The sequence below is a fragment of the Marmota flaviventris genome, chromosome 16 (genome assembly GCF_047511675.1).
Source record: "Marmota flaviventris isolate mMarFla1 chromosome 16, mMarFla1.hap1, whole genome shotgun sequence".
Classification (NCBI taxonomy): Eukaryota; Metazoa; Chordata; class Mammalia; order Rodentia; family Sciuridae; genus Marmota; species Marmota flaviventris.
The window spans coordinates 57697363-57719267 of record NC_092513.1 but is presented as its reverse complement, the minus strand read 5'-3'; the positions used below and the strand labels follow the sequence as shown (position 1 = coordinate 57719267).

The window sequence follows — 21905 nt, the reverse complement described above, 5'->3', positions numbered from 1 at the left end:
ATTTCCAACATGTGGCATATATGAGAGTAACTCAGGCAAAGTGCCCAAAGAAATGCCAAGTGTCCATCAACAGAGCCTCTGCCCTCCAGTCTGCTGTAGAGGCCACTAGATGGGCCTCTCTTAGGACCAGTGACTAAACATTCAGGTTGAAAGGAGGAAGCAGTTTGGAGAACTCAGTAGCTCAGGTACAAAATTTGGGAATCTAATGGGATTGTGGTGGACAACAGGTAAATTATTAACCATGAAAACCATGGGGTCAAAACTCCGAGGACTTACGACTTTTGGAGGACACAGCCCAGGAAGTTTGAGAAGATCTGAGCTTTAGAGTTACTAGCTTCCATCTGAAGTTTCTCTCCCAGAATTTTTTTCTTGGTTATTCCAAAGCTATTTAACACTCATATTTGGTAATAAATGATAGTAACAGGGCCTTGGGAATCTACAGACCCTGATGCTAGCTCTACAATTCCCACGATTGGTGAACTTACACACCTTTGAAGCTTGATGAGCTTCTTTGGTAAAAAGAGGGGTAAAAGTGGACTACTTTCATAGGACTCTTGGGAATATCAAAAGAGATCACACATATCAAGTGTATAGAACATAGTTCACCCCTTACATGAACAAAAGCAACATCCTAGCTGAGCACGGTGGTGCATGCCTATATAATCCCAGTGACTAGGGAGGCTGAGACAGGAGGATAGTGAGTTCAAAGCCAGCCTCAGCAAGGGTGAGGCACTAAGAACTCAGAAAGACCCTGTCTCTAAAATAAAAAAATACAAAATAGGGCTGGGGATGTGGCTCAGTGGTGCCCCTGAGTTCAATTCCCAGTACAAAAAAAAAAAAAAAAAAAAAAAAAAAGCAACATCCTTGTACAAGTTTCACAACATGATCATCAGAACCAAAAATGCTTGCTTGGGAAAAGCAGAGAAGGGCAGAACTGAAAACTCCAGCAGCCCCTTAAAGGAATGTGAGCTGCTTTTCCAGGGAGACAGGAAAACGGCTGAATCCTGCTTAACAACTCGTAGATTTTAATTCCCTGGCATCTATGCAATAACTTTCCTTTTTGATCCCTATTTCTTTGCAGTGTAGTATAGAGCTTATGATCTCTGCTCTGGAGCCAGCATTCCTGTTTGAATCACAGTCCTGTCACTTTCTGGTTATGTGATCTTGAACATGTTACTTAATTAGCACTTCAGTTTGCCCCACTGTAAATGGGAATAATACTCAAGCTAACATTTTATTGTTTGTGTATGATACATTAGTAAATGTTTGGCAAGTGATAAGAAATAAATTAAAAAGTTAGTAACCAGTAGTCTCATTACTGACAATGACTTAATTCAAGACTTGTTAAATTTTCACCTGGACTATTTCATTTTTTCTTCTAGACTGTTCCCTCTCTGGTGATCTATGCTGAGAGATGCTTTTATGAAATACATTTTTTTTCTTTTAGCATCTTGTTTAAACCTTTCAATGGTATCAATTGGGAACTGATCCATGGTGGTCATATAAACAAAAGATTGTAATACAATCATTAAAAAGGATTACTTTTGCTTTAATTTAAAAATGAAGAAAGGTCACAGTGACATATTATAGAGTGAAGAAGAGCAGGCCACAAAGCAACATATCTAATTAGAGTCCATCTACATGAAGTAATCAGATGCATGAGTACATAGCTGGCTCTCCTTGTCTGAGGGTTCCACATCTACAGAATCAAGCAACTATGAATTAAAAGTATTTGAGATATAATTGTACTGAACATGTACAGAGTTTTTCCTGACATTATTCCCTAAAGAATAAGTATGACAACTATTTATATAGCATTTACATTGTAGTAGATGTTATAAGTAATCTAGATTTAAAGTACACAGGGTGATATGTGTAGTTTATATGCCAACCCTATACCATGTTATATAAGGGGTTTGAGCATCTGTATATTTTGGTACCTGATGGGGTGGTGACCTAGCACCAGTACCCCAGATACTCAATGATGATTCTATGTGCATAACTATGCACAGTGGAATAACTGGAAGGAATGATGGGGCTTCTGCTGGGGGTAAATTTTGGAGTGGTTTTCTTTTTTACCTTTATGATTTTATGTACTACTTTGCTGGGAGCCATTAGCCAAGTAGGTATGACAATATCCTTGCCAGCGTACCCCATGTTGCTTAGTGGAAGGACTCGTGGAAATAGGACATTTTGCAGTGACATTGCATGTAGGTGACCTTGCTCAAGGACCAGGGCGGATCCGGGATTAGGGTGTTCCCGGTTTAGGATAATCGGGTTTAGGGCGTTCCAGGTTTAAGATTATTCCTGCTGGGAATAGGGCGTATCCTGCTGCCTGAGTTCCCCTTGAGTTCTCACGGGATTCAGACAGTATTTTTTGGGAGATAGAAGCCCAGTGGAGGTGGATTTGGGCAGAGAACGTGGATTTCCCCAGAACGTGTTTGTAGACGGCTGGTGTGAGTTCGGGAATAAAGAGTTGCTGTTTGAATCTACAAGCTGTGTGGTGGCTCGTGATTGTGTGCCCAGCCAGACTGCGGCACTACTTCAACTGTCTATGTAGTTTAGTCTGTCTTTGAGGGTCTGGGCAATTTCCCCAAACATTTTTTTTTACAGTACATGTTTTCTTTAATGTGAATGAACTTCTTTTATAATTGGAGGGAAAAAAGAGCCTATTTGCCATGAATGACTGGGATATGATAAAAATCCAAGTAATATTTATAACATAATCACAACTCAGGGTTACCCCATCATGAAATATAATAAACTCTGCCTTTTTGAGAAACTCAATCTGCACAAAAGACTATGTGCTATTTCTCTCATATCTTTTAAAAAGATTTTACTAGATAAAAAAGGGGGAAAAACCTAATATTTTGTGGGTAGGAAACTGGCACATAAAAAACTGATCATAACAAATCATCACTTACTTTTGGAAAATTCTCATGTGCTGAGGTTTTTGAACACATAGGTATGCATGTATGTGTGAATGCATGTATACAGGCACAATACACTGGAGGCAGGTCATGGAGGAGTAAAGCAGGTGTCTATGAGCTAGGAAGGAGAGGGCGAGGGGACAGAGGGAGGATATTGGTATATGATTACACTTCACAACAATCTATTATAGCTTTTTTAATATTTATTTTTTAAGTTGTAGTTGGACACAATACCTCTATTTTGTTTATTTATTTTTGTGTGGTGCTGAGGATCGAATCCAGGGCCCTACACGTGTGAGGCGAGCACTCTACCACTGAGCCATAACCCCAGCCCCCTATTATATCTTTTATAAAGAACTAGAAGAGAGGAGCTTGAACTTTTCCAACACAAAGAAATGATCAATGTTTAAGGAGAGGGAAATGCTAATAATTCTCATCTGACCATTATACATTGTAAGTGTTGAATTATCAAATTATACCCCTCCACACAAATATGTACAATTATTATCAGTGACAAAGAAAAATACTTCAGAAAACTGCTGGGTAATTAAGAAAAAAAAATTCTCTGTCCTAAGTCTCTAAAATGTGGTACTTACACACTTTCATCAAGTAATTATTTAAAAATACCTCTAAGAAGCTTCGAATATTTTCACACTTTCATACTAAACATAACGATATTGGTAATGGTCTTACAATTTTAACTTGCAAGTAATTAGATATACCCATCGGGGCAGAAATGAAGTACATCACTGATAATCTTTCACCTCTAGCCAATTTTCTCTGCCAAATATTGATGACATACTTAAGGTAAATTGGAATCACAATGATCTAAGTAACATTTGGCCTCTGAGGGAAGACTTAAAATTAATTTAATTACCACTGATTCTGCCAAGAATGGCTTTGCTTCTTTTATAGTTATTATCACCAAGGATGCTGCTGCACCTGTTTCAAGGTACAAGATGCAGAAGAGCCAGGTGACCATAACCAGTAGGAAGTGCTTGGCATCCTACCCCTTGGTGTTGAACTTGCTGGTTTCCCCCTGGGGCCTTACAATCCAGCCACACAGGCTCTGAGCAAGGAGCAAAGATAGGTCTCCTGCATTTAATGGTAGGTGGCACTACAGAGGAATCACTTTCTGCTGGTTTCTTGTGTGTCTTGTGTTGTTTCTGGCTCCTTGTTTACCTAGTCCCTCTGTTAACAGACTTGCACTCTTCACTCTTCAGAATCCTGGAAGAGATCCCAGACTTTACTCTATGCATTGTGTCAATCTATTTCTCCCTTGCTCTTGACCACCCGAATTTAATGCCAAAGCTCTCTCCACCAACTCTGTCTCCTCTAACTAAATTCTTGTTCTCTCCCTTCCCAGGGCTCTGGCTTTTACAGCTAAGTCAGATCATGACAATTATAGATTCCAGAGGAGGGGGTTGGGGAAGAGAAAGGAGAAAGGAAGAGGGAGGGGAAGGAGAAGAGGAAGGAAAAGGGGGAGGAGGCACTGTAGGAGTCACTTAGTTAGCAGAGACAACTTTGCTACAAAACAAAATCCAATACAAAAAAAAGTGAAGTCTTTAATGCAAGCCACCAAGATTGATCTATTGATTAAAAGAAGCTGGAGGGACAGATTAGGTGGAAAGTTTTCAGAGCCCTTTTAGTTTTCTCATTATTAGAAAACTACACAGGGATGCCTGGAGTGCCCCAGTGAAGATGACATCCAAATTCAGAAGGGGCCCTCTCTCCCCTTCCTAGCTAATGCCACACTTGTTCTGTCCTTGCCACTACCTCAGTCTTGACATTCCTAGGTATACCAACAGGATGTCATGAACACCCCCATTTCTGCACGACACAATGTTCCTGTGTCTAGGCTGAGCAGTTTCATCTCCATATTGTCTATTATTACAGCCCCTTTGGGTTGGTCCTGGGCTCTCTATACTTCTTCACAGACAATCTCATCATGCCAAAGGCTTCTCCAGCCACCTGTCTGCCCCATGAGTCACTAACATATCCAGGACAAGTTTTATACAACCATCGATTGGCATCCCATTCAAATGTTTCAAAATGTTCCCCACTTAAACCCATAAGCTTTCCATGCTACTGCTAACTTGAAGCTCACCTCTGAGCTCCTCTTCAAAACTGCTTCCTTCCAGTGTTGCCCATCTGAGTAAATAGCCCATCCCTCCATCTGCTATCTATCCAAATGTCCATCTATCATCTTTCTGCAAATTGGAAGTCTGAGTCATCTCTGCCTCCTCTGTCTTACTCCATATTCTATCCATATTTCAGTTTGGTCAATTACTTCTCTTGAATCTATAACATAACTTTTCTCTAGCCATAGCACTATTGTTTCTCACCTGGGCTACCCAGGATCTCCTAACTAGTGTTCTTTTCTGATCCATTTTCTATTCCTCTGACCAAAAATTTTCAATGCAAATTTAATTAACAATCCACTACCCCTACCCTCCCCCAAAAATTTCTTAATGAGGTCTCCCTTGTAATTATAATTATAATAAAATTATAAATAAAATTAAAATCCTTAATGTGCCCTAAAAGCCTCTATGGTCTGGATTCACCTGTTCCCTTCCTTCCCTTGCCTAACTTCCACCTCCAATCGATCCCAGCTCTGAACACCCTGGTTTCTGTCCAGTTCTTCGGATTTAAGGGGTTCCCTCATGTGACAGGTTCTTATCCTTTTTTTTTCTTTTGGTACCAGGGATTGGACCCTGAGGTACAACATCCCCAGCACTTCTTATTTTTTATTTTGAGGTAGGGGCTGGCTACATGGCTTAGGGCCTCACTAAGTTGCTGAAGCTGGAGTTGAATTTGTGATCCTCCTGCTTCAACCTCCCAAACTACAGGGATTAAAAAAGGCATGCACAACTGCATTCAGCTTATTTTATCCTCTTAATTCAGTTGTCTTCCATGTCACATCTTAAGGGTCATCTTCCCATACCTCCTGAATAAATCAACCCCCACATTTTGAGTTCTCATGATACTATGCGCTTCTTTTTATGCCCTTAACTTCAATTTGATTTATTTGTGCAATCACATGGGATCATTTAATTAATCCTACTAGTTCTCCTAACCCTATCAAGTTCATGAGGCTAAGGACTCTGTCGGCTGTTGTTAGTGTGCTCACCCCAGTGTCCCCCCACCCTACAACTTTCCTGTTCATTCCCTTTGCTCTGCTAACACTGGCCTCCTTGCCATCCTGACCACACTTCTTATGCCTCAAAGCTTGTGTCTGGAATTGCCACTTGCTCTCCTGCTTCTAGTCCTGGCTGGCATTGTGTCCCCTCCCTCAGGGAACTGGGGAACTGCAACTGACACCTCAGACCATCTTCGTCCCCTGCTTTATTTTTGCTTTTTGCATGAGTCACTTTGTGATACACATATTTTACTATGCACTAAGTGATTACTTTTCTGTCCCCTCTGCAAGAACATTAAGCACTATACCCACAAAGTAGTCTGCTATTTTGTTCCCAGCTCTGTCTCTGACACGTAGGATTGTGTCTGGTCTGAAAAGGCACTCAACAAATATTAGTGGAAAGAATGACTTCATTTTGGCACAGCGCCTGACACATGGCAGATCAATATGTATCTGTTGAATGAATGACAGTAAAGAGGAGGCTGGAATCTGCCTGGAATGCTCCTGCAGATTCTGGCTCATTCTTTTCAGCAGTCAGCCCTCCAGAACTCAGAGCCAGCTGCAAGAAGGCTGCCTCATTAGCTGGAGATTTGGTGTATGCCTTCAACTTGGAGTTTATTATAGCTAGGAACTGTGGAGAGTAATAGGGGCTGTGTCTGTGTGTGTGGTGGTAACAGCAGACAGAGTGTTAGTTTCTAATGGGAAAGGGCTAGCTCAGCAAATCTACAGTGTAAATAACGGAAAAGTTTAACTTACTTAGGAGCAAAAGCCAATAAACAGATTTTAAGTGCCATTAACGCCATTTTATATGCGAACACTGCTGGAATACAGTGAATGAGATCATTACAAGCACTTTTTAATGTTCTTTGAAAAGCACTAACAAGCATCTTGAAGATAGGTTGATGGAATCCCCAATTCCTCACAGGAGGTAAGTGGTGCTATCCTCAGGGCCTTGACTCTGTGAGGCAGACTTCCCAGTGAGTGACACTGACCTTTGTGCAATTACATACATGTTTATGGAAAGGGAGATGATAATACTAATCTCTAAACGTATAAAGAAACAGCCATTAAGCATCTATGGGCATATACATAAGCATGGTTAGGGAAGTATCCTCGTTTTCTTTCATTCCTTAAATCCTTGTACAACTTTAACAATAGCCAAGATTTACTGTTACTGCTGTATAGACAGACAGCCTAAGTGAAGCAGTTGCCAAATGGTGATGATGAAAGAGTGGCACAAAGCACTGCAGGAAATGCAGGCTGAAATGGGCGTCCTCCCTACTGACACACTGCTCAGATCTCAGGATCTGACCCAGACGCAGGCCGGTGCTGGTGCCTGAGCAGTTGTGCTACTGAAGCCTAAGGTAGTGGTTTTCCTTAATCCCCTACCTGGTATCAAATTCACTCTAATTTGCTGGATTGGATTAACAGATCTGTCTGGGATTTGGATCCTCTATTTAAGAAGCATTAATAACTTTGCAGGTGGCTTAAGTGTTTGATCTCTTAGGATATGCCATGATGGAGCCTTAGAGAAAATTAAATAACCAGTGTATGTGTGTATATATACATATACACATATACTATATATTCACATAAAATCATATATTTATGTAAGCCAATTATCAATAACAAAATTCTAGAGGGATTTTAGAAAATGATAGCCAACAGAACACAGGAGCACAAGGAAAGGCTTTAAGGTACTACGGAAGGGGAGAAGGAAGAGGACTGGACAGAAAGGCTGCAGCAGAGAAGTCTCTTCATATCATTGTCCCTGGACAGGTACAAAAACAATGCAATCCAATACAGAAACACTAAGGGGTGGGTGGGGAGTAGGATGGAGGGCAGGGGGATGCTAGAAAATGCAGCCCAGAAATCAAGGTGAAAGGCCACATCCAGTGCAAACCACTCAGAAACACAAGCCAGAGCCAAGTCTGGGAAGAGCTGGGACACCATCCACAGTGGGGCTAAAACTACAGAGCAAGATGGCACTGGTAATTATGTACTAACTATTCATTTGGAACCCGAGACTTCAAAATGCTGATTTTCATTTTATTTTATTTATTTTATTTTTGGGAGTACCAAGTATTAAACTCAGGGGCACTTGATCACTGAGACATATCCCCAGCCCTATTTTGTATTTTATTTAGAGACAGGGTCTCACTGAGTTGCTTAGTGCCTTGCTTTTGCTGAGGCTGGTTTTGAACTCTCGATCCTTCTGTCTCAGCCTCCCAAGCCACTGGGTTTATAGGTGTGAGCCACTGAGCCCAGCCAATTTTCATTTTAAATGACTGAGTCTACTTAGAAAAAGAAAGAATAGTGAAGAAAATGTGGTTTTTCTTTCAAGTGACAATAGTCAATATTGTTTTTATGTGACATTTCAGTTTATTTCTATAACAGGTGATGGTTCTCAGGAAATTATGATATTGATAAGGCTAATGACTTACCCAAGGCCACCAGCTAACATGTAGTGGAACAAGGACTCCAAACTGTACTCCATATACTATGCTCTTTTCTTTTGCCCAATAGGTCCTCCCTGACCTTCCACTCTTCCCTCATTCACCCTGGTCTTACCAGTCCCCAACAGTGTTACAACAACATAGCTTTTGTTATTTTGGGACCAGAGATTGATTGTTCTATGATGCCTTGGCCTTGCTTGGGCCACAGACTATAAAGTCATCAGGGCGGCAGGTAGATTTAAATATGCTTTACCTCTGCCTACAATGGCCTGCACGCTGAAGTCCAATGCCTGGCTTTGCAATGAAGGTTTATTGGTCACAGGTCCACTGGGTTTCTGTCTTGTCTGGCTGCTTTTGAAGCAGTTACACATCTGTACTGAGACTAGCTGCTTTGTTGATATGGTCCAAAATTAATGTTGAAACTTAATCCCCAACAAAACAGTGTTAGGGGGTGGGATCTGTAGAAAGTGATTAGGCCATGAAGGTTCTACCTTCATAGAACGGATTAGTGTCTTCTAAAATGGCTGGGGGACCTAGCTAGGCCCTTTTATGCTACTACCCTTCCATCATGGGATGACACAGGGTTTGTTCCCTCTGCTGAAGGACATTGCAACAAGGTGACAACTATGAAGCAGAAAGTAGCCCTCACCAGAAACCTATCCTGCTAGCACCTTGATGTTTTTTTAAATTTTTTTAATTAACTACACATGACATTACAATGATCTTGGCAATTCATACATTTGTATCATTGGGGTATAATTTCTCATTTTTCTAATTGTATAGATTGCAGAATCACACTGGTCATAGAGTCACCTATATACATACACCAATCATAATGTTTATTCTATTCTGCTGCCCTTCCTATCCCCACTACTCCTCCCCTCCTCTCCTATCATTTCTCTCTATCCAATCTAACGTGACACACTTTTTTTTCTTTTTCTCATCACAACATCATATATGTATTCTGTATAACGATCAGGTTCTCCTTCCATCTTCCATGCAACTCCCCTTCTCCCTTTTTTTGCCTCCTACCTCTCTTCCCTATTTAGTGGTAGTCTTCTTCTCATGCTCTTCCTCCCTATCTCATTTTGAGTCACCCCCCCCCCATATCAGAGAAGACATTCGGCATTTGTTTTTTAGGGATTGGCTAACTTCACTTAGCATAATCTGCTCTAATGCCATCCATTTCCCTGCAAATGCCATGATCTTGTTATATTTTAGTGCTGAGTAATATTCCATTGTGTATAAATGCCACATTTTTTAAATCCATTCATCAATTGAAGGGCATCTAGTTTGGTTCCACATTCTAGCTATTGTGAATTGTGTTGCTATAAACATTGATGTGGCTGTGTCCCTGTAGTATGCTCTTTTTAGGTCTTTTGGGTATAGTCCGAGAAGGGGAATAGCTGGGTCAAATGTTGGTTCTATTCCCAGCTTTCCAAGGAATCTCCATACTGCTTTCCAAATTGGCTGCACCAATTTGCAGGCCCACCAGCAATGTATGAATGTACCTTTTTCCCTGCATCCTCACCAGCACTTATTGTTGTTTGACTTCATAATGGCTGCCATTCTTATTGGAGTGAGATGGTATCTTAGAGTAGTTTTAATTTGCATTTCTCTGATTGCTAGAGATGGTGAGCATTTTTTCATGTATTTGTTGATTAGATTGTATATCCTCTTCTGAGAAGTTTCTGTTCAAGTCCTTGGCCCATTTGTTGATTGGGTTATTTGTTTTTTTGTTGTTTAACTTTTTGAGTTCTTTGTATATTCTAGAGATTAGAGCTCTATCTAATATTTGAGGGGTAAAAATTTGTGCCCAGGATGTAGGCTCCCTATTCACCTCACATATTATTTCTCTTGCTGAGAAAAAACTTTTTAGTTTGAATTCTTCCCATTTGTTGATTCTTGGTTTTAACTCTTGTGTTATAGGTGCTAAGGAATTTGGGACCTGCCCCCACATGATGAAGATTAGGGCCAACTTTATATTCAATTAGACACAAAGTCTCTGGTCTGATTCCTAGCTCCTTGGTCCATTTTGAGTTGACTTTTGTGCATGGTGAGAGAAAGGGATTCAATTTCATTTTGTTACATATGGATTTGCAGTTCTCCCAGCACAATTTTTTGAAGATGCTATCCTTTCTCCATTGCATGTTTTTAGCACCTTTGTCTAATATAAGGTAGTTATAATTTTGTGGATTTGTCTCTGTGTCCTCTATTCTGTACCATTGGTCTACCAGCCTGTTTTGGTGCCAGTACCATGCTGTTTTTGTTACTATTGCTCTATAGTATAGTTTAAAATCAGGAATCGCGATACCACCAGTTTCACTCTTCCTGCTTAGAATTATTTTATCTATTCTGGGTCTCTTATTTTTCCAGATGAATTTCATGATTGCTTTTTCTATTTCTGCAAGGAATGTCACTGAGATTTTGATGGGAATTACATTGAATCTGTAAAGTAGCACCTTGATCTTGAGCTTGGAATTTACAGTTTTTAAAACCATGAGAAGTATATTTCTATTACTTACAAGTTATCCAGTGTGTGTGATATTTTATTATATCAGAGGATTGGACTAAGTTACCTGTAAAGGCTAAAATATTTACAGTTGGATCATTTATAAGAAAACATTTGTCAAAACCTGCACCAGATTATAATTGCCAAACTGATTTATTTTTCATCATCTTTTTATAGTGATGTCTAGAAAATAGCAAATGATCAATAAGTGCTTGTTGAAAGAAGAAATGGGTTCACACACTCTTTGTCCATCTGTGAAGAGAACTAAGCAGAGGAGTGAGTAGGATATTTCTGTGACAAACAGGTGCACATCAGATATACAGAGGGTCAAGTCAAGATAAGGTGGGCAGAAACTCCAAGTGGCGGGGAGAGAGGATGCTGATTAAGAACAACATAGGAGGAATGTACTTGGAATGGAGCCTGAAGCTTGGAAACTTTTTATTAAAGGAGACAGTTGGTATAGGACCATTGTCAGGCTGGCCTGGAGGGGCCATGCCTCTTCCCAAGTCTATAAAAATAAACTTTCCTAATAAATTTAACTAGACCTTCATTGTTTCATATCACAAAAGAACAACTATCTATGTACTAGATCACAGACAAGTGACTTCCCTTCTCCATACATCAACTTAAAAGTAAGGACTTCACTGAGTTACATGAAACTATTTTATATTTGTGCAGCATTTGTGATTTTTAAATATCTTCATGAAAAAGTCAGTATACGTTGTGTAATAATAAGCTGGGAAGTAGGTGGGGCCACGTGTGACTTTCTTTTGCCTTCCTGCCATCCTGGGATCAGGATGCTGCCCAGTGCCCTCCAGCTGGGCATCCTGCTTTCCCAAGCAGGACACAGGCAGGGCAGCCCTGCTGACTACTGCTCTTCCTTATATCTGGCCCATTCCTAAAAAGTCCTCTGACAGTCTGTCCTCTCTGTGCCCATTCAGAGCTAGGTGACAATGATTGAAAATGGATTAACAATTACTAAATTGTCCCCATTGTCCTTCTTAGATGACAGACATGAAGCCATCATACAGAACTTCTGCAGAAGGCAGAAGTAGTACTCCAGAGTTTCTTGACAGAGGGTGTCAGGGGTCAGTCTAATAAACAGAGGACTTATCTTGAAGCCACTTTTAAGTACAGTTTTTAGTTCTTTTGTATATTTATTAGGGGTGGGGTGGCATGGAGAGTTGAAGGATAGGAAAGGAGAGCAAGAGTGTCCTTCAACTGCCTTGTCACTGAGACTGGCCTGTGAAGAATGTGACGGTAAAAGCTAAACTATGCCAATGGAAACAACCCTCAAAGTGCACATCAGGTAGTAGAGATAGCAGCTCCCAGGTTGGAGTCCTGCCTCCACATCTTATTAACTGTGTGGTCCTTTCACCCTCCTTTGCCCTCAATTTTCTCACCTATAAAACAGAGAAAATAATATTACCTATTTAATAGTATTGCATCTGGGAGTAAATGCAAAGTGCACAGAGTGGTGACTAGCAAAAGTAAATACTCAGTAAACACTAAATTTTTATGGTTGAAAATCCCTTATCCAAAAATGCATAGGACCAGAAGTGTTTTAATTTTTTTTTTGATTTTAGGATATTGCATATACATAATGATATATCTTGGGGATGGGACCCAAGTCTAAACATGAAATATTTATGTTTCATATAAACCTTATATGCACAGATTAAAGAAAAAAATTTTTCATTATCTTTTTACAGTGGTGTCTAGCAAATAGTAAATGATCGATAAGTGCTTGTTGAAAGAAGAAATGTATTCACACACTCTGTGTCCATCTGTGAGGAGAATTAAGCAGAGGAATGAGTATGATATATATAAAACTTTTTTAGTAATTTTGTGTATGAAACAAAGTTTTATGATATAGAATTTTTCACATGTATGTCAGTGTTCAAAAATCTTGGATTTTGAAACAATGTGGATCTCAGATTTTCAGATTAGGGATGCAAAAACCTCTAAATTTTTTCCTATTAATTATTCAGAAATATTTCTCAAGAGTTTCCCAAGTGCAGGTATAAAATTATATATCAGGAAGAAGTGGACTCAAAGTTATACTGCACAAAGCTCAGTTGACTCTCTCAGCATACCTAATGTGACACCCCTTGATATGGCCTTCTGTATGCTTTATTCTCAGATAAGGCCCAGATGGGCAATATTATAACAACTACAGGACAATGACTTATCAACATCCCCTTCCACATTGCATGTGAAGGGAAGTGTCCATGGTAGCTCTGTGAATCTCCTCAGAGTTTAGTGCAGAGATGAAGGGTTTCTTGGAACAGAAGCCGTTGGGAGAAATCTGAATTGTTACTAGTGAAAGACCTCCTCAGGCTCCCAGAGAACATGAAAGAACTTAGAAGAGTCTAGATAGGCTAAGAAGTAATGTTTTCCTTCTCTGAATCATTATTGCACTGTATACATAGCTGTCAACTGCAGGACTACAGCCACGGGGATCTGTCCTCTGCCTGGTCTGTTTTGTCCCATGGGCAGGGGCAACATCTCATATTGATAATCTTTATATCCCAAGTCTCTGACAAAGTGTCCCACAGGTGCCAAATGAATTCACTGAGTGGCAATCAAACCATGGACTGTGGGGCAGCATCTTCCATCTATAAAGGACCTTGACAACATCACTAAAGCACCAAATAAATATGGCATGCTTTAACAAAACCTGCAAAACAAAGCTGGTGGTTTGGCTCTATTCGTGGCCAAAGGGAAAACAAAAAATGCTCGGTTGGGAAGTTTCATATTATATGGAAGCCCCAACCCTTTGGATCTGCACTGACCAAGAGTCTGTGTACTGTCTAAATTCAAACAATAATAAAAAATAAAACCTTTCTCATTCATCCCAGTCACATGCCAAGTGCTCAGCAATCTCCTGGGTTTGAATAGAAATTTCTTTGGGGCAGCACTGCCAAAGACGCTGTGGTGTCAACTCAAGAAATGTTAACTCAGGCAAACAGAATTCAACTGTACTTTTACAATCAATAAAGCTAACGTACTGCTCCCCTGGAATATCCAAACCTTCCAAGTTTGTTCTCTTACACGTGATAAGGCACAATGAGCTAGATGTTCTCTCAGCCTTGCTGTTTAGTTTATATGTCTATATAAATACAGCTAATTCTGTTAAGTTACTACAGTGAGCCCATCACTACTGTGATGCATTTATGTGTGACTCACAGCAGTTTAATGCAGGGGATGGATAGCTTGAGCCTGGAGAGAAGGAGGCTCATCAATCTACCATGTGTCTCAGCATCATTATGGAACATTAATGAGGTTGGGCTCAATTTAAAACCCATCTGAGGCATTACGGATTGGCAACATTCAGTTTCACCAGCACTGGGAATTTCTGAGATATAATCCTAGATCTTTTGCTAATGAATATTGTGATATGGGGACTATCATTTAACTTCTGAGTTTCGCATTCCTGCCCTTAGAATGGGGCTATTACTGACCTATGTAACCCGGAGTCCAGAGGATTCATGAGTTAATATTCGCAGGGAACGCCAAGCTCCTTGCATGAAGGCAGGCTGTGCATCATGATTTCTATTCATTCTCATGAAGCAGCTGGGAAACATTAGGACGGGGGTGTTACTCCTAAAAATGTGTCTTCCTTTTCCACATTTTAACATTACCTATGTTCCTAGAACTTTAAATCTAAAAGTAAAACTGGGCCCACAGGGAGAGCACACTGATGTAGTGGCAGTATTCAGATCATTTTTCCTTCCCTTAGTATGAACATAACACCAGCCCCTTGCAGCAGGACGAAAGCAGTAATTGCACTGTAAATTCTTACTGCATGAGCCTGGTGGTCAATCTTATCAGATGTGGAAAGAAAGTTCTACAACAGCACAATTACACTGTCAGCACTCACATGCAATGATATTCCCATATCTGTTCTTCATTCTGTTCTCATCTTTCTTAGCAGAATCCCATGGTGCAGACTGCCCTTCAAAGAAACTCTGGAAGAAAGAGGAAGTGACACTAAGCATTACAATTTGGTGAAGTAAATAGAGGGATCTTAAGCAGGGAGGGGTCCTTAGAAATGTGGATTAAGGGTCAAACAGGAAAGAATACCCATGGGAATGAGGTAAGTAATTGGTTATTAAACTGTATTATATTTGAAACATTTCATTTGGCTTTTCCTAAACTTTTTTCCCCTATAGTTAATATCTCACAAACACAGGAATAAAAGTTGAAGAATGAATCCACATTTATTTGTGTAATCCAGTAAAAATGGTCACATGGTCATACCTATCTTACCTGAATAATACAGAAAACAATAAATTTTTCTCAATTTCTTCATCATATTACCACTTATCAATATTCTTATAGGAGACAGGAAGACACCTTTCTTTTCCCCCTCAATAATTGCTGACTGAAGGAAGGTTATTTTTGGTTAAAATGGTGAAAGTAGGTAAGCTAAGACTTTATGACTTTAAGGCTAAAATCCAGTAATACACTCTGTTGGAGTTTTCTCTTCATTTTTAATGGAGCTTAGATGTCCATTTATTTAAGGATTTGGCATTATTATGCCCTGGGTCTTTAATCTTCATGTTATTAGATTTTCTTTCAATTCTGGTTATAATGAAAATGTCTTCTGCCATCAGTGGACAAAGGAAAAAAAATGGAACTTTTATTTTCACTTCAGTTCATGTGACATCTTCTTTTTGTGAAGTCAATTATACATGAGGTTATGGGAAGAATGGTAGGAAGAAAGATTTAGTAGACCTGATTTCTTGTCATTACTACAGCTACCCTTACACTTTTTTGATCCCATTTAGGAAAGTAGAAGATTTGGGGAAGGAAGGAAAAATAAAGGTAGAGATGAGACAGTGCATTATTCTGAAATGTTTGAGGGCCATCATGGACCCCAAGATGGCTTTCAACAAATTCTTCAAGATGGAAACTCTTCCTTACTCCCTAATCTCCATTCTACCATCATGTCCCCTTTCACCCCTTGCCAACAGATGGTGATAGTCTGTGGTTCAAGTGAACATTAATTATTCCTTTTTCTGGGTTCTGTTTTCTCTTACTAGATAATTTGCTCTCCAGTCCTGCCACAATAGGACACAACTACTCACAGACTCCAGGGATTCTCTGCTCCTGCTACCTGCATATCACATGGCACTCAGACCATGTATATAAGGGACAGTGCTTGGCATATTCTGCAGTTTCCATGTCTATCTCTGCCACCAAGCTGTGGATTCCCTGAGAGCAGGGACTGCATGCTTATCATTTTTATTTACTAAGAGCCCATGTCTCATAATAGGAATTCAGTAATTGGTTATGGAATGAATGAGAAACTACATTATTTGGTTACAGTATGTCTTGGCTTTAATTTTAAAGATTTACATCTATAGCTTAAATGTGTGAGGAGATTCTAAGACTTGGAAAACCTATCTGTCTTGGTCCACTCTTCATTATTATAATAAAATACCTGAGGCATGCTATTTATGAAGAAAAGAGGTCTATTTAGCTCACAGTTTCAGAGGCTGAAAGTACAAGATCAGGTGACCCTACATGTTGGCTTCTAGTGAGGGTCTAATGGTGTATACTATCATGGCAGGTGCAGGTGCGAAGGGGAGTGATCACATCTCCAGATAGGAAGTCAGAGAGGTTTTCACAGTCCTTCCTGAGGACATACCTCTAATTGAACCAGGATCTCTCACCAGGCCCAACACATGAACCCTGAGGGGACAAATCACATTCAACCCATAGCACAGTCTGTTTGTTCCACAGTTTGTAGATTTCTTTTGGCCATGGATGGTAAAATCCTACTTTTATTGACCTGCTGGATCCTGATGCTGCTATTGTCATATAACTCAGCTCTCCTAAGAGACTAGCTGGAAAAGAGCCTAATCCCAGGTGTGTCCTACTGTCAGGCTTGAAGATCTGGTCATTGGTATGTCTATGCCATGGAACAGCAGGAGCAGACACTGATTTATAACATTAAAGAGCGAAAAGACAACAAGGGCAGAATTTTAAATGCATGGTCTTAAATTCCCTCAGTTATGCACACAACTGATGAACCATTACCATAACAGTTTTTGCATTACTGTAGTATATGCTAATAGCTCTATTAATAGAGCCACACCATACATTACTAGTTGAAGGATAAAATTCTGGAGAATGTAGGAGAAATACACACACACACACACACACACAAATGGCATTACTAATAAACTAAACAAATAATAATACTAGCAGTAAAAGAAAAATCACTACTTAATCCCATCTAGAACAAGACTATTATACAATCAGAACATAAACAGGTAGCAAACTAAAAAAACTTTAACTTCTATTTTGCTCTATAATGTGCATTTAAAAATAGCTCCAGGGATTTTAAAGTCAGATACTCTTGCTTTGAATAGTGTCTTTGTTACTCAATGAATGACAATTATTCTTACAGTTGAGTAATAACTATTATTTGACTTCCAACAATGTAATTCTACTTTGAGTTTGTCATGATTTAATTACCAATTTCACTTCCCCCGCCTTTTCTCCCCATCTATAAAGTTCTCTATTTTATTTTTTTTTCTAGGAAGACAGAAGAAGATAATTAACTGACTTTGAGGGAGACTCTGAAGTCTTCCAGTAAATCCACAGCTTCAACCAAAGGGAAATGCTCCCCGGTCCCTGAGGCACAGCCTCACAAATCCTCTCCTGCTCCTGACAGAGGTTCTCTCAAGGGGTCTGGCACTCACATCGCAGCTGTGTTTCTTTAGCATTTGTGATAATCATAGGATTACCAAAAATCCTTATTTTTAAAAAATGTTATTATAATTTCACTGTTTTCATTTAACTGATGACCAGAAAATAGACACAAATCAACAAATGGAAAAAGATCAAGTCTCATTCCAATTGAGCACTATAGTTTTCAGAAGGATGGGGCTCAGTGCCAAGTGTGGTCAGGAGGCTGAAGCAAGAGGATGGTGAGTTCAAAGCCAGCCGCAGTGGTGCTAAGCAATTCAGTGAGACCATATCTAAACGAAATACAAAATAGGGCTGGAGATGTGGCTTTGTGGTCAAGTGCCCCTGAGTTCAATCCCTGGTACCACGCCCCCCCCCCAAAAAAAAAATGATTGGGGCCCAAGCAGTCAAGTATGTGTGTGTGTGTGTGTGTGTGTGTGTGTATGTATGTATATATATATATAAAAGCATCTATACATCAACAAATGTCTGTAGATGAGTGAGTCCATCAGCTCAACTGGCCACCCCTGGGCTAAAGCGAGGCACAGGGGAGATGGCCTCCCAGCTCTTCAGCTGAGAGACATGGGATTGAGACAGACCTCAGTGTATTCTTACTCTTAACCCACTGCTCCTGCCCTGACAATGACATTGAAGGGGAAAACAGTATTAAGTCTACTTATATACATGCAGCCAACAATTGCTCTCCAAATTTAGATCTCTAAATGAAGGATTACAATAAGTAAGAGAATATAAAAGACACCAAGTAAACTTCGTCTAAATGTTGATTTTTTTTTATAAAATTGCAATTTTTTTTCTTAAATGATGTATGTTCATTGCAGGGAAGCAGTGGCAAGAGAAGGAGGGAGTTCTTGCTGTGAGCCTTCCAATTTCCTACCTAGAAATTGTGTGAATCACTTGAATGGAAAAAAAGAAATTTAACAAAAACAAAAAAAGAGGTGCTCTGAGAAAAAGACCAGATGATTATTGCCTCCATAGAAGCTAGCCACTGTCTACTGGCTCCCTGTGGATATGGTGACTCTTGTTTGCATTTTCAGCAATAGTTCTGCTTCCAGTTACATCAGCATCATTAGACCAGCTGTTCTTATTCTTGGCCTGGAAAAGAAGTAATACACCTAGGAGGAGCCCAAAGAGTAGAAATCGGGGGCTTTCTAGATTGGCTTGTCCTCTTCTGTTTCCTTTTTTAAATGTAGATTTAAATTTTTTCTTAGACACAGTTTTAAATGTTGCAGCATTTCATGAGTATATACTTTCAAAATACCAGAGAAAAAAATTTGCCTTTAGACTGTCTCTTATGCCTAAATAAGGATAAATGTCAACTGTTTAAGTTTCTAGTGAGAAAATAAAACTTTATCTATAATAAGGTACTCAGAGAATCCATTATATGCTACAGGGGTCTTTACAAGCTAAGTCCCTCATTGCCTTTCTAGTTTAGAAATTCTCAGAGCAAAAATAGTCACTGGGGAAAGAACACAGCTCATCAGTGCCATAGAATACACAACAAGTCCACAACCAGGCCTGGCACAGATGTGAGGTCCCCAATGTAGGAGGTACACATCCTTCTTTCATTTTTTCTTCCCCTGGAATATTAAGGCTTCTATGAAGCTGCTGTCATTCCACCTCTTTTGTGTGGTTTTTCATTTTATTTTTCCAAAGCATGAGATGGACAGAGAGTCACTAATAAACTCATCAGCAAAATATGCCTGTGGAAGATCATTTGGGGCCATCTGCAATTCTGCTTTTTCAATAATTCTATTCTTTTTCACACAGTTTTTGTTTTTGTAAACATCTTTTAATAAATTAAGCAAAATCAAAACATGTAAGTTTTTTTTCTGGGCATTTTTCTTTGTTCTAAAGAACAAAAGCTTCTTTAGCTATCTTTGTAAGAGGTCAAATCTCACACAAGTTCCTTAAAATTACATAAATCGAATTACTAAATTCTTGGATTAGCATTCTACTTTGAACCAATATTATTGGGAAAATAGTAATCACCACATAATCTATGGTGTATCTAGAGAGGCATGGTTTCAATCAATTTGTTAACAATACAGTGAAATAGCTGAGCATGGTGGTGCGTGCCTGTTACCCCAGTGGCTCGGGAGGCTGAGGCAGGAGGATCCCAAGTTCAAAGCCAGCCTCAGCAAAAGTGAGGCAATCAGCAACCAAATGAGGCCCTGCCTCTAAATTAAAATTCAAAGTAGGGCTGGGATGTGGTTCAATGGCCAGAGCTTGAGTTCAATCCCTGGTACCAAAAATAAAAAATATTAAAAAAAATTTTAAAAAGTACAGAAAACCAGATTTTGAATCCTCCTGGTTCTGAAATAAAAAGAACTTTGTTTCTTGAAGGAGTCAGAGTTTTCTGAACATTTGCCAATGACCAGCTCTGGTGGCTCATGTGAAATTTTGCTTATTTGATCCTTAAATTTTTCTATTATGTTCCACTTGAAGTACAGCCTCCAATTCCTCCTCTTTCTTTCATATCATAGTTTTTGCTTGTCAAAATTATGAGCAGGTTCACTAAAATCAAATTTAAGCAAAGCACAGATGATTTGAAGGAAGAGGCCCAATGAGAGAGAACAGAAGTGACAGCGGGAGAACGAAAGCAAAAATCATCATTTGGTGACCAAAGACTTGCTATCCAAGGAACAACAACTTAAGGACAAGCCTGGGAGACAGATGATGATTGCCCATGTTCCCAACACTCTTTTTATAGGAGGAATTTTGAATATGATGTTCACATTTAGGCAATATTTAGTGTTTAGGGCAGATTTTTAATATGCAGGTACAATTTAATGCACCAACTATGAATTTTTTTATTATGAAAAAACCACTTTATGTATTTTGGGGATTTAAGTTAATGGTCTCACTGCACCTTCTGTTAGAATTTTCATAAATATACTTATGCTTTTATTCTACTTAAAATGTAATTAAAGTGTTTCCTCTGACTACCTTAGCTCATATATACTGAGAAAAGGCAGCAAACCTGGGAGCCACTTTGAAAGAGTAATAAGTCTCTGAAACAATAAAAATGAAACCTGGCAAGCTCCAGTGAATACCAATGACTCCCTGCTTTAAGAGACGGCACTCTCCATGGGCACAGTGCAGAAGGAAATTGAACATCCTGCACACTGTCATTTTTTTTCCAAATAAGAAACATGTTTTTGTGATTCAATAACCTCCTCCCTCACCCCTCAAACCACCATCATTTTCCACAGGATATAATTCTATACCTCAGTTGCCCACCTCTAGAGAGTATTACTCTGAAATGATTCAGTCTGTTAAATATGCCACAGCTCCCAGATATTGAGAGAGAGAGAGAGAGAGAGAGAGAGAGAGAGAGAGAGAGAGAGAGAGAGAGAGAGAATATGAATATGAATCCTATTTTCCAGAAAATCTTCTGAAAGAAAGGGATGTAGTTCAAGGCTGGACATAATGTGCAGTACATTTTCAGACAGCACAGGGTCAAGTGTTTCAGAAGCTTCTGAAATTGAATTTTTCCTCCCTTCCTCTTATGAATAAAATTCTACACGTAAAATGACTAAAGTCATCACCCTTGAAAGAAGGGAGATGAACTCACTGGGGCATGCAGAGTCTCTGAACTTTCTTTGTTTTCCACCCATACTTCTCGTTCTTCTAAGTGTTCATTTTATGAGGTCCATATAAACTATTTATTGCTACAGCACTAAAGCAACTGAAGACTCCTAACTTTGCTTGATGGACCACAATGTGGTAATGCTGATGGGGAGGGGGCTCCTGAAGTTCAGGCCCAGTGGCTGCAGTGGTCACAGGTCACTGTCATTCTCTGATTTCCAAGACAAAGGCACTCAAAGGGAATAAGTGATGCTTTAAAGGCAAAGGAGGTTGGGACTGGGTGAAAACTAGTATCTAGACTTTGTTATTTATAAGCAAACTGAAATCTAAATGTGGATGAGCATTGATTCTTTTAAAGAAGTTGCTAATATCTCCACACTTCAAATGGCCATTTTTTTATTGAAACTTAATCCAATTTGAAACTTTTCAGAAGCTTTTTTCTTTTGCCAGATTCAAGCAGGTGGTGATCTCAGCAACACTTTCCCCGTGACTTCCCTCCTTTACCAAATATTTCTCTTCGGAGTAGAGGGTTGCAGCTTTAAAAATGTCTGTGGTGT

At 39.5% G+C, this 21905-nt stretch overlaps 1 protein-coding gene across 4 annotated transcripts in view; it reads right to left on the bottom strand.

The window, feature by feature from the left end:
• Ptprm (protein tyrosine phosphatase receptor type M) overlaps positions 1-21905 on the bottom strand; it is an 828844-nt gene that overhangs the window by 103871 nt on the left and 703068 nt on the right. For all 4 annotated transcript variants that reach the window (XM_071602455.1, XM_071602456.1, XM_071602457.1 and 1 more), the window contains one exon: positions 14921-15008. In XM_071602455.1, the coding sequence (XP_071458556.1) occupies positions 14921-15008 (88 nt within the window). The remainder of the gene's footprint in view (positions 1-14920; positions 15009-21905) is intronic.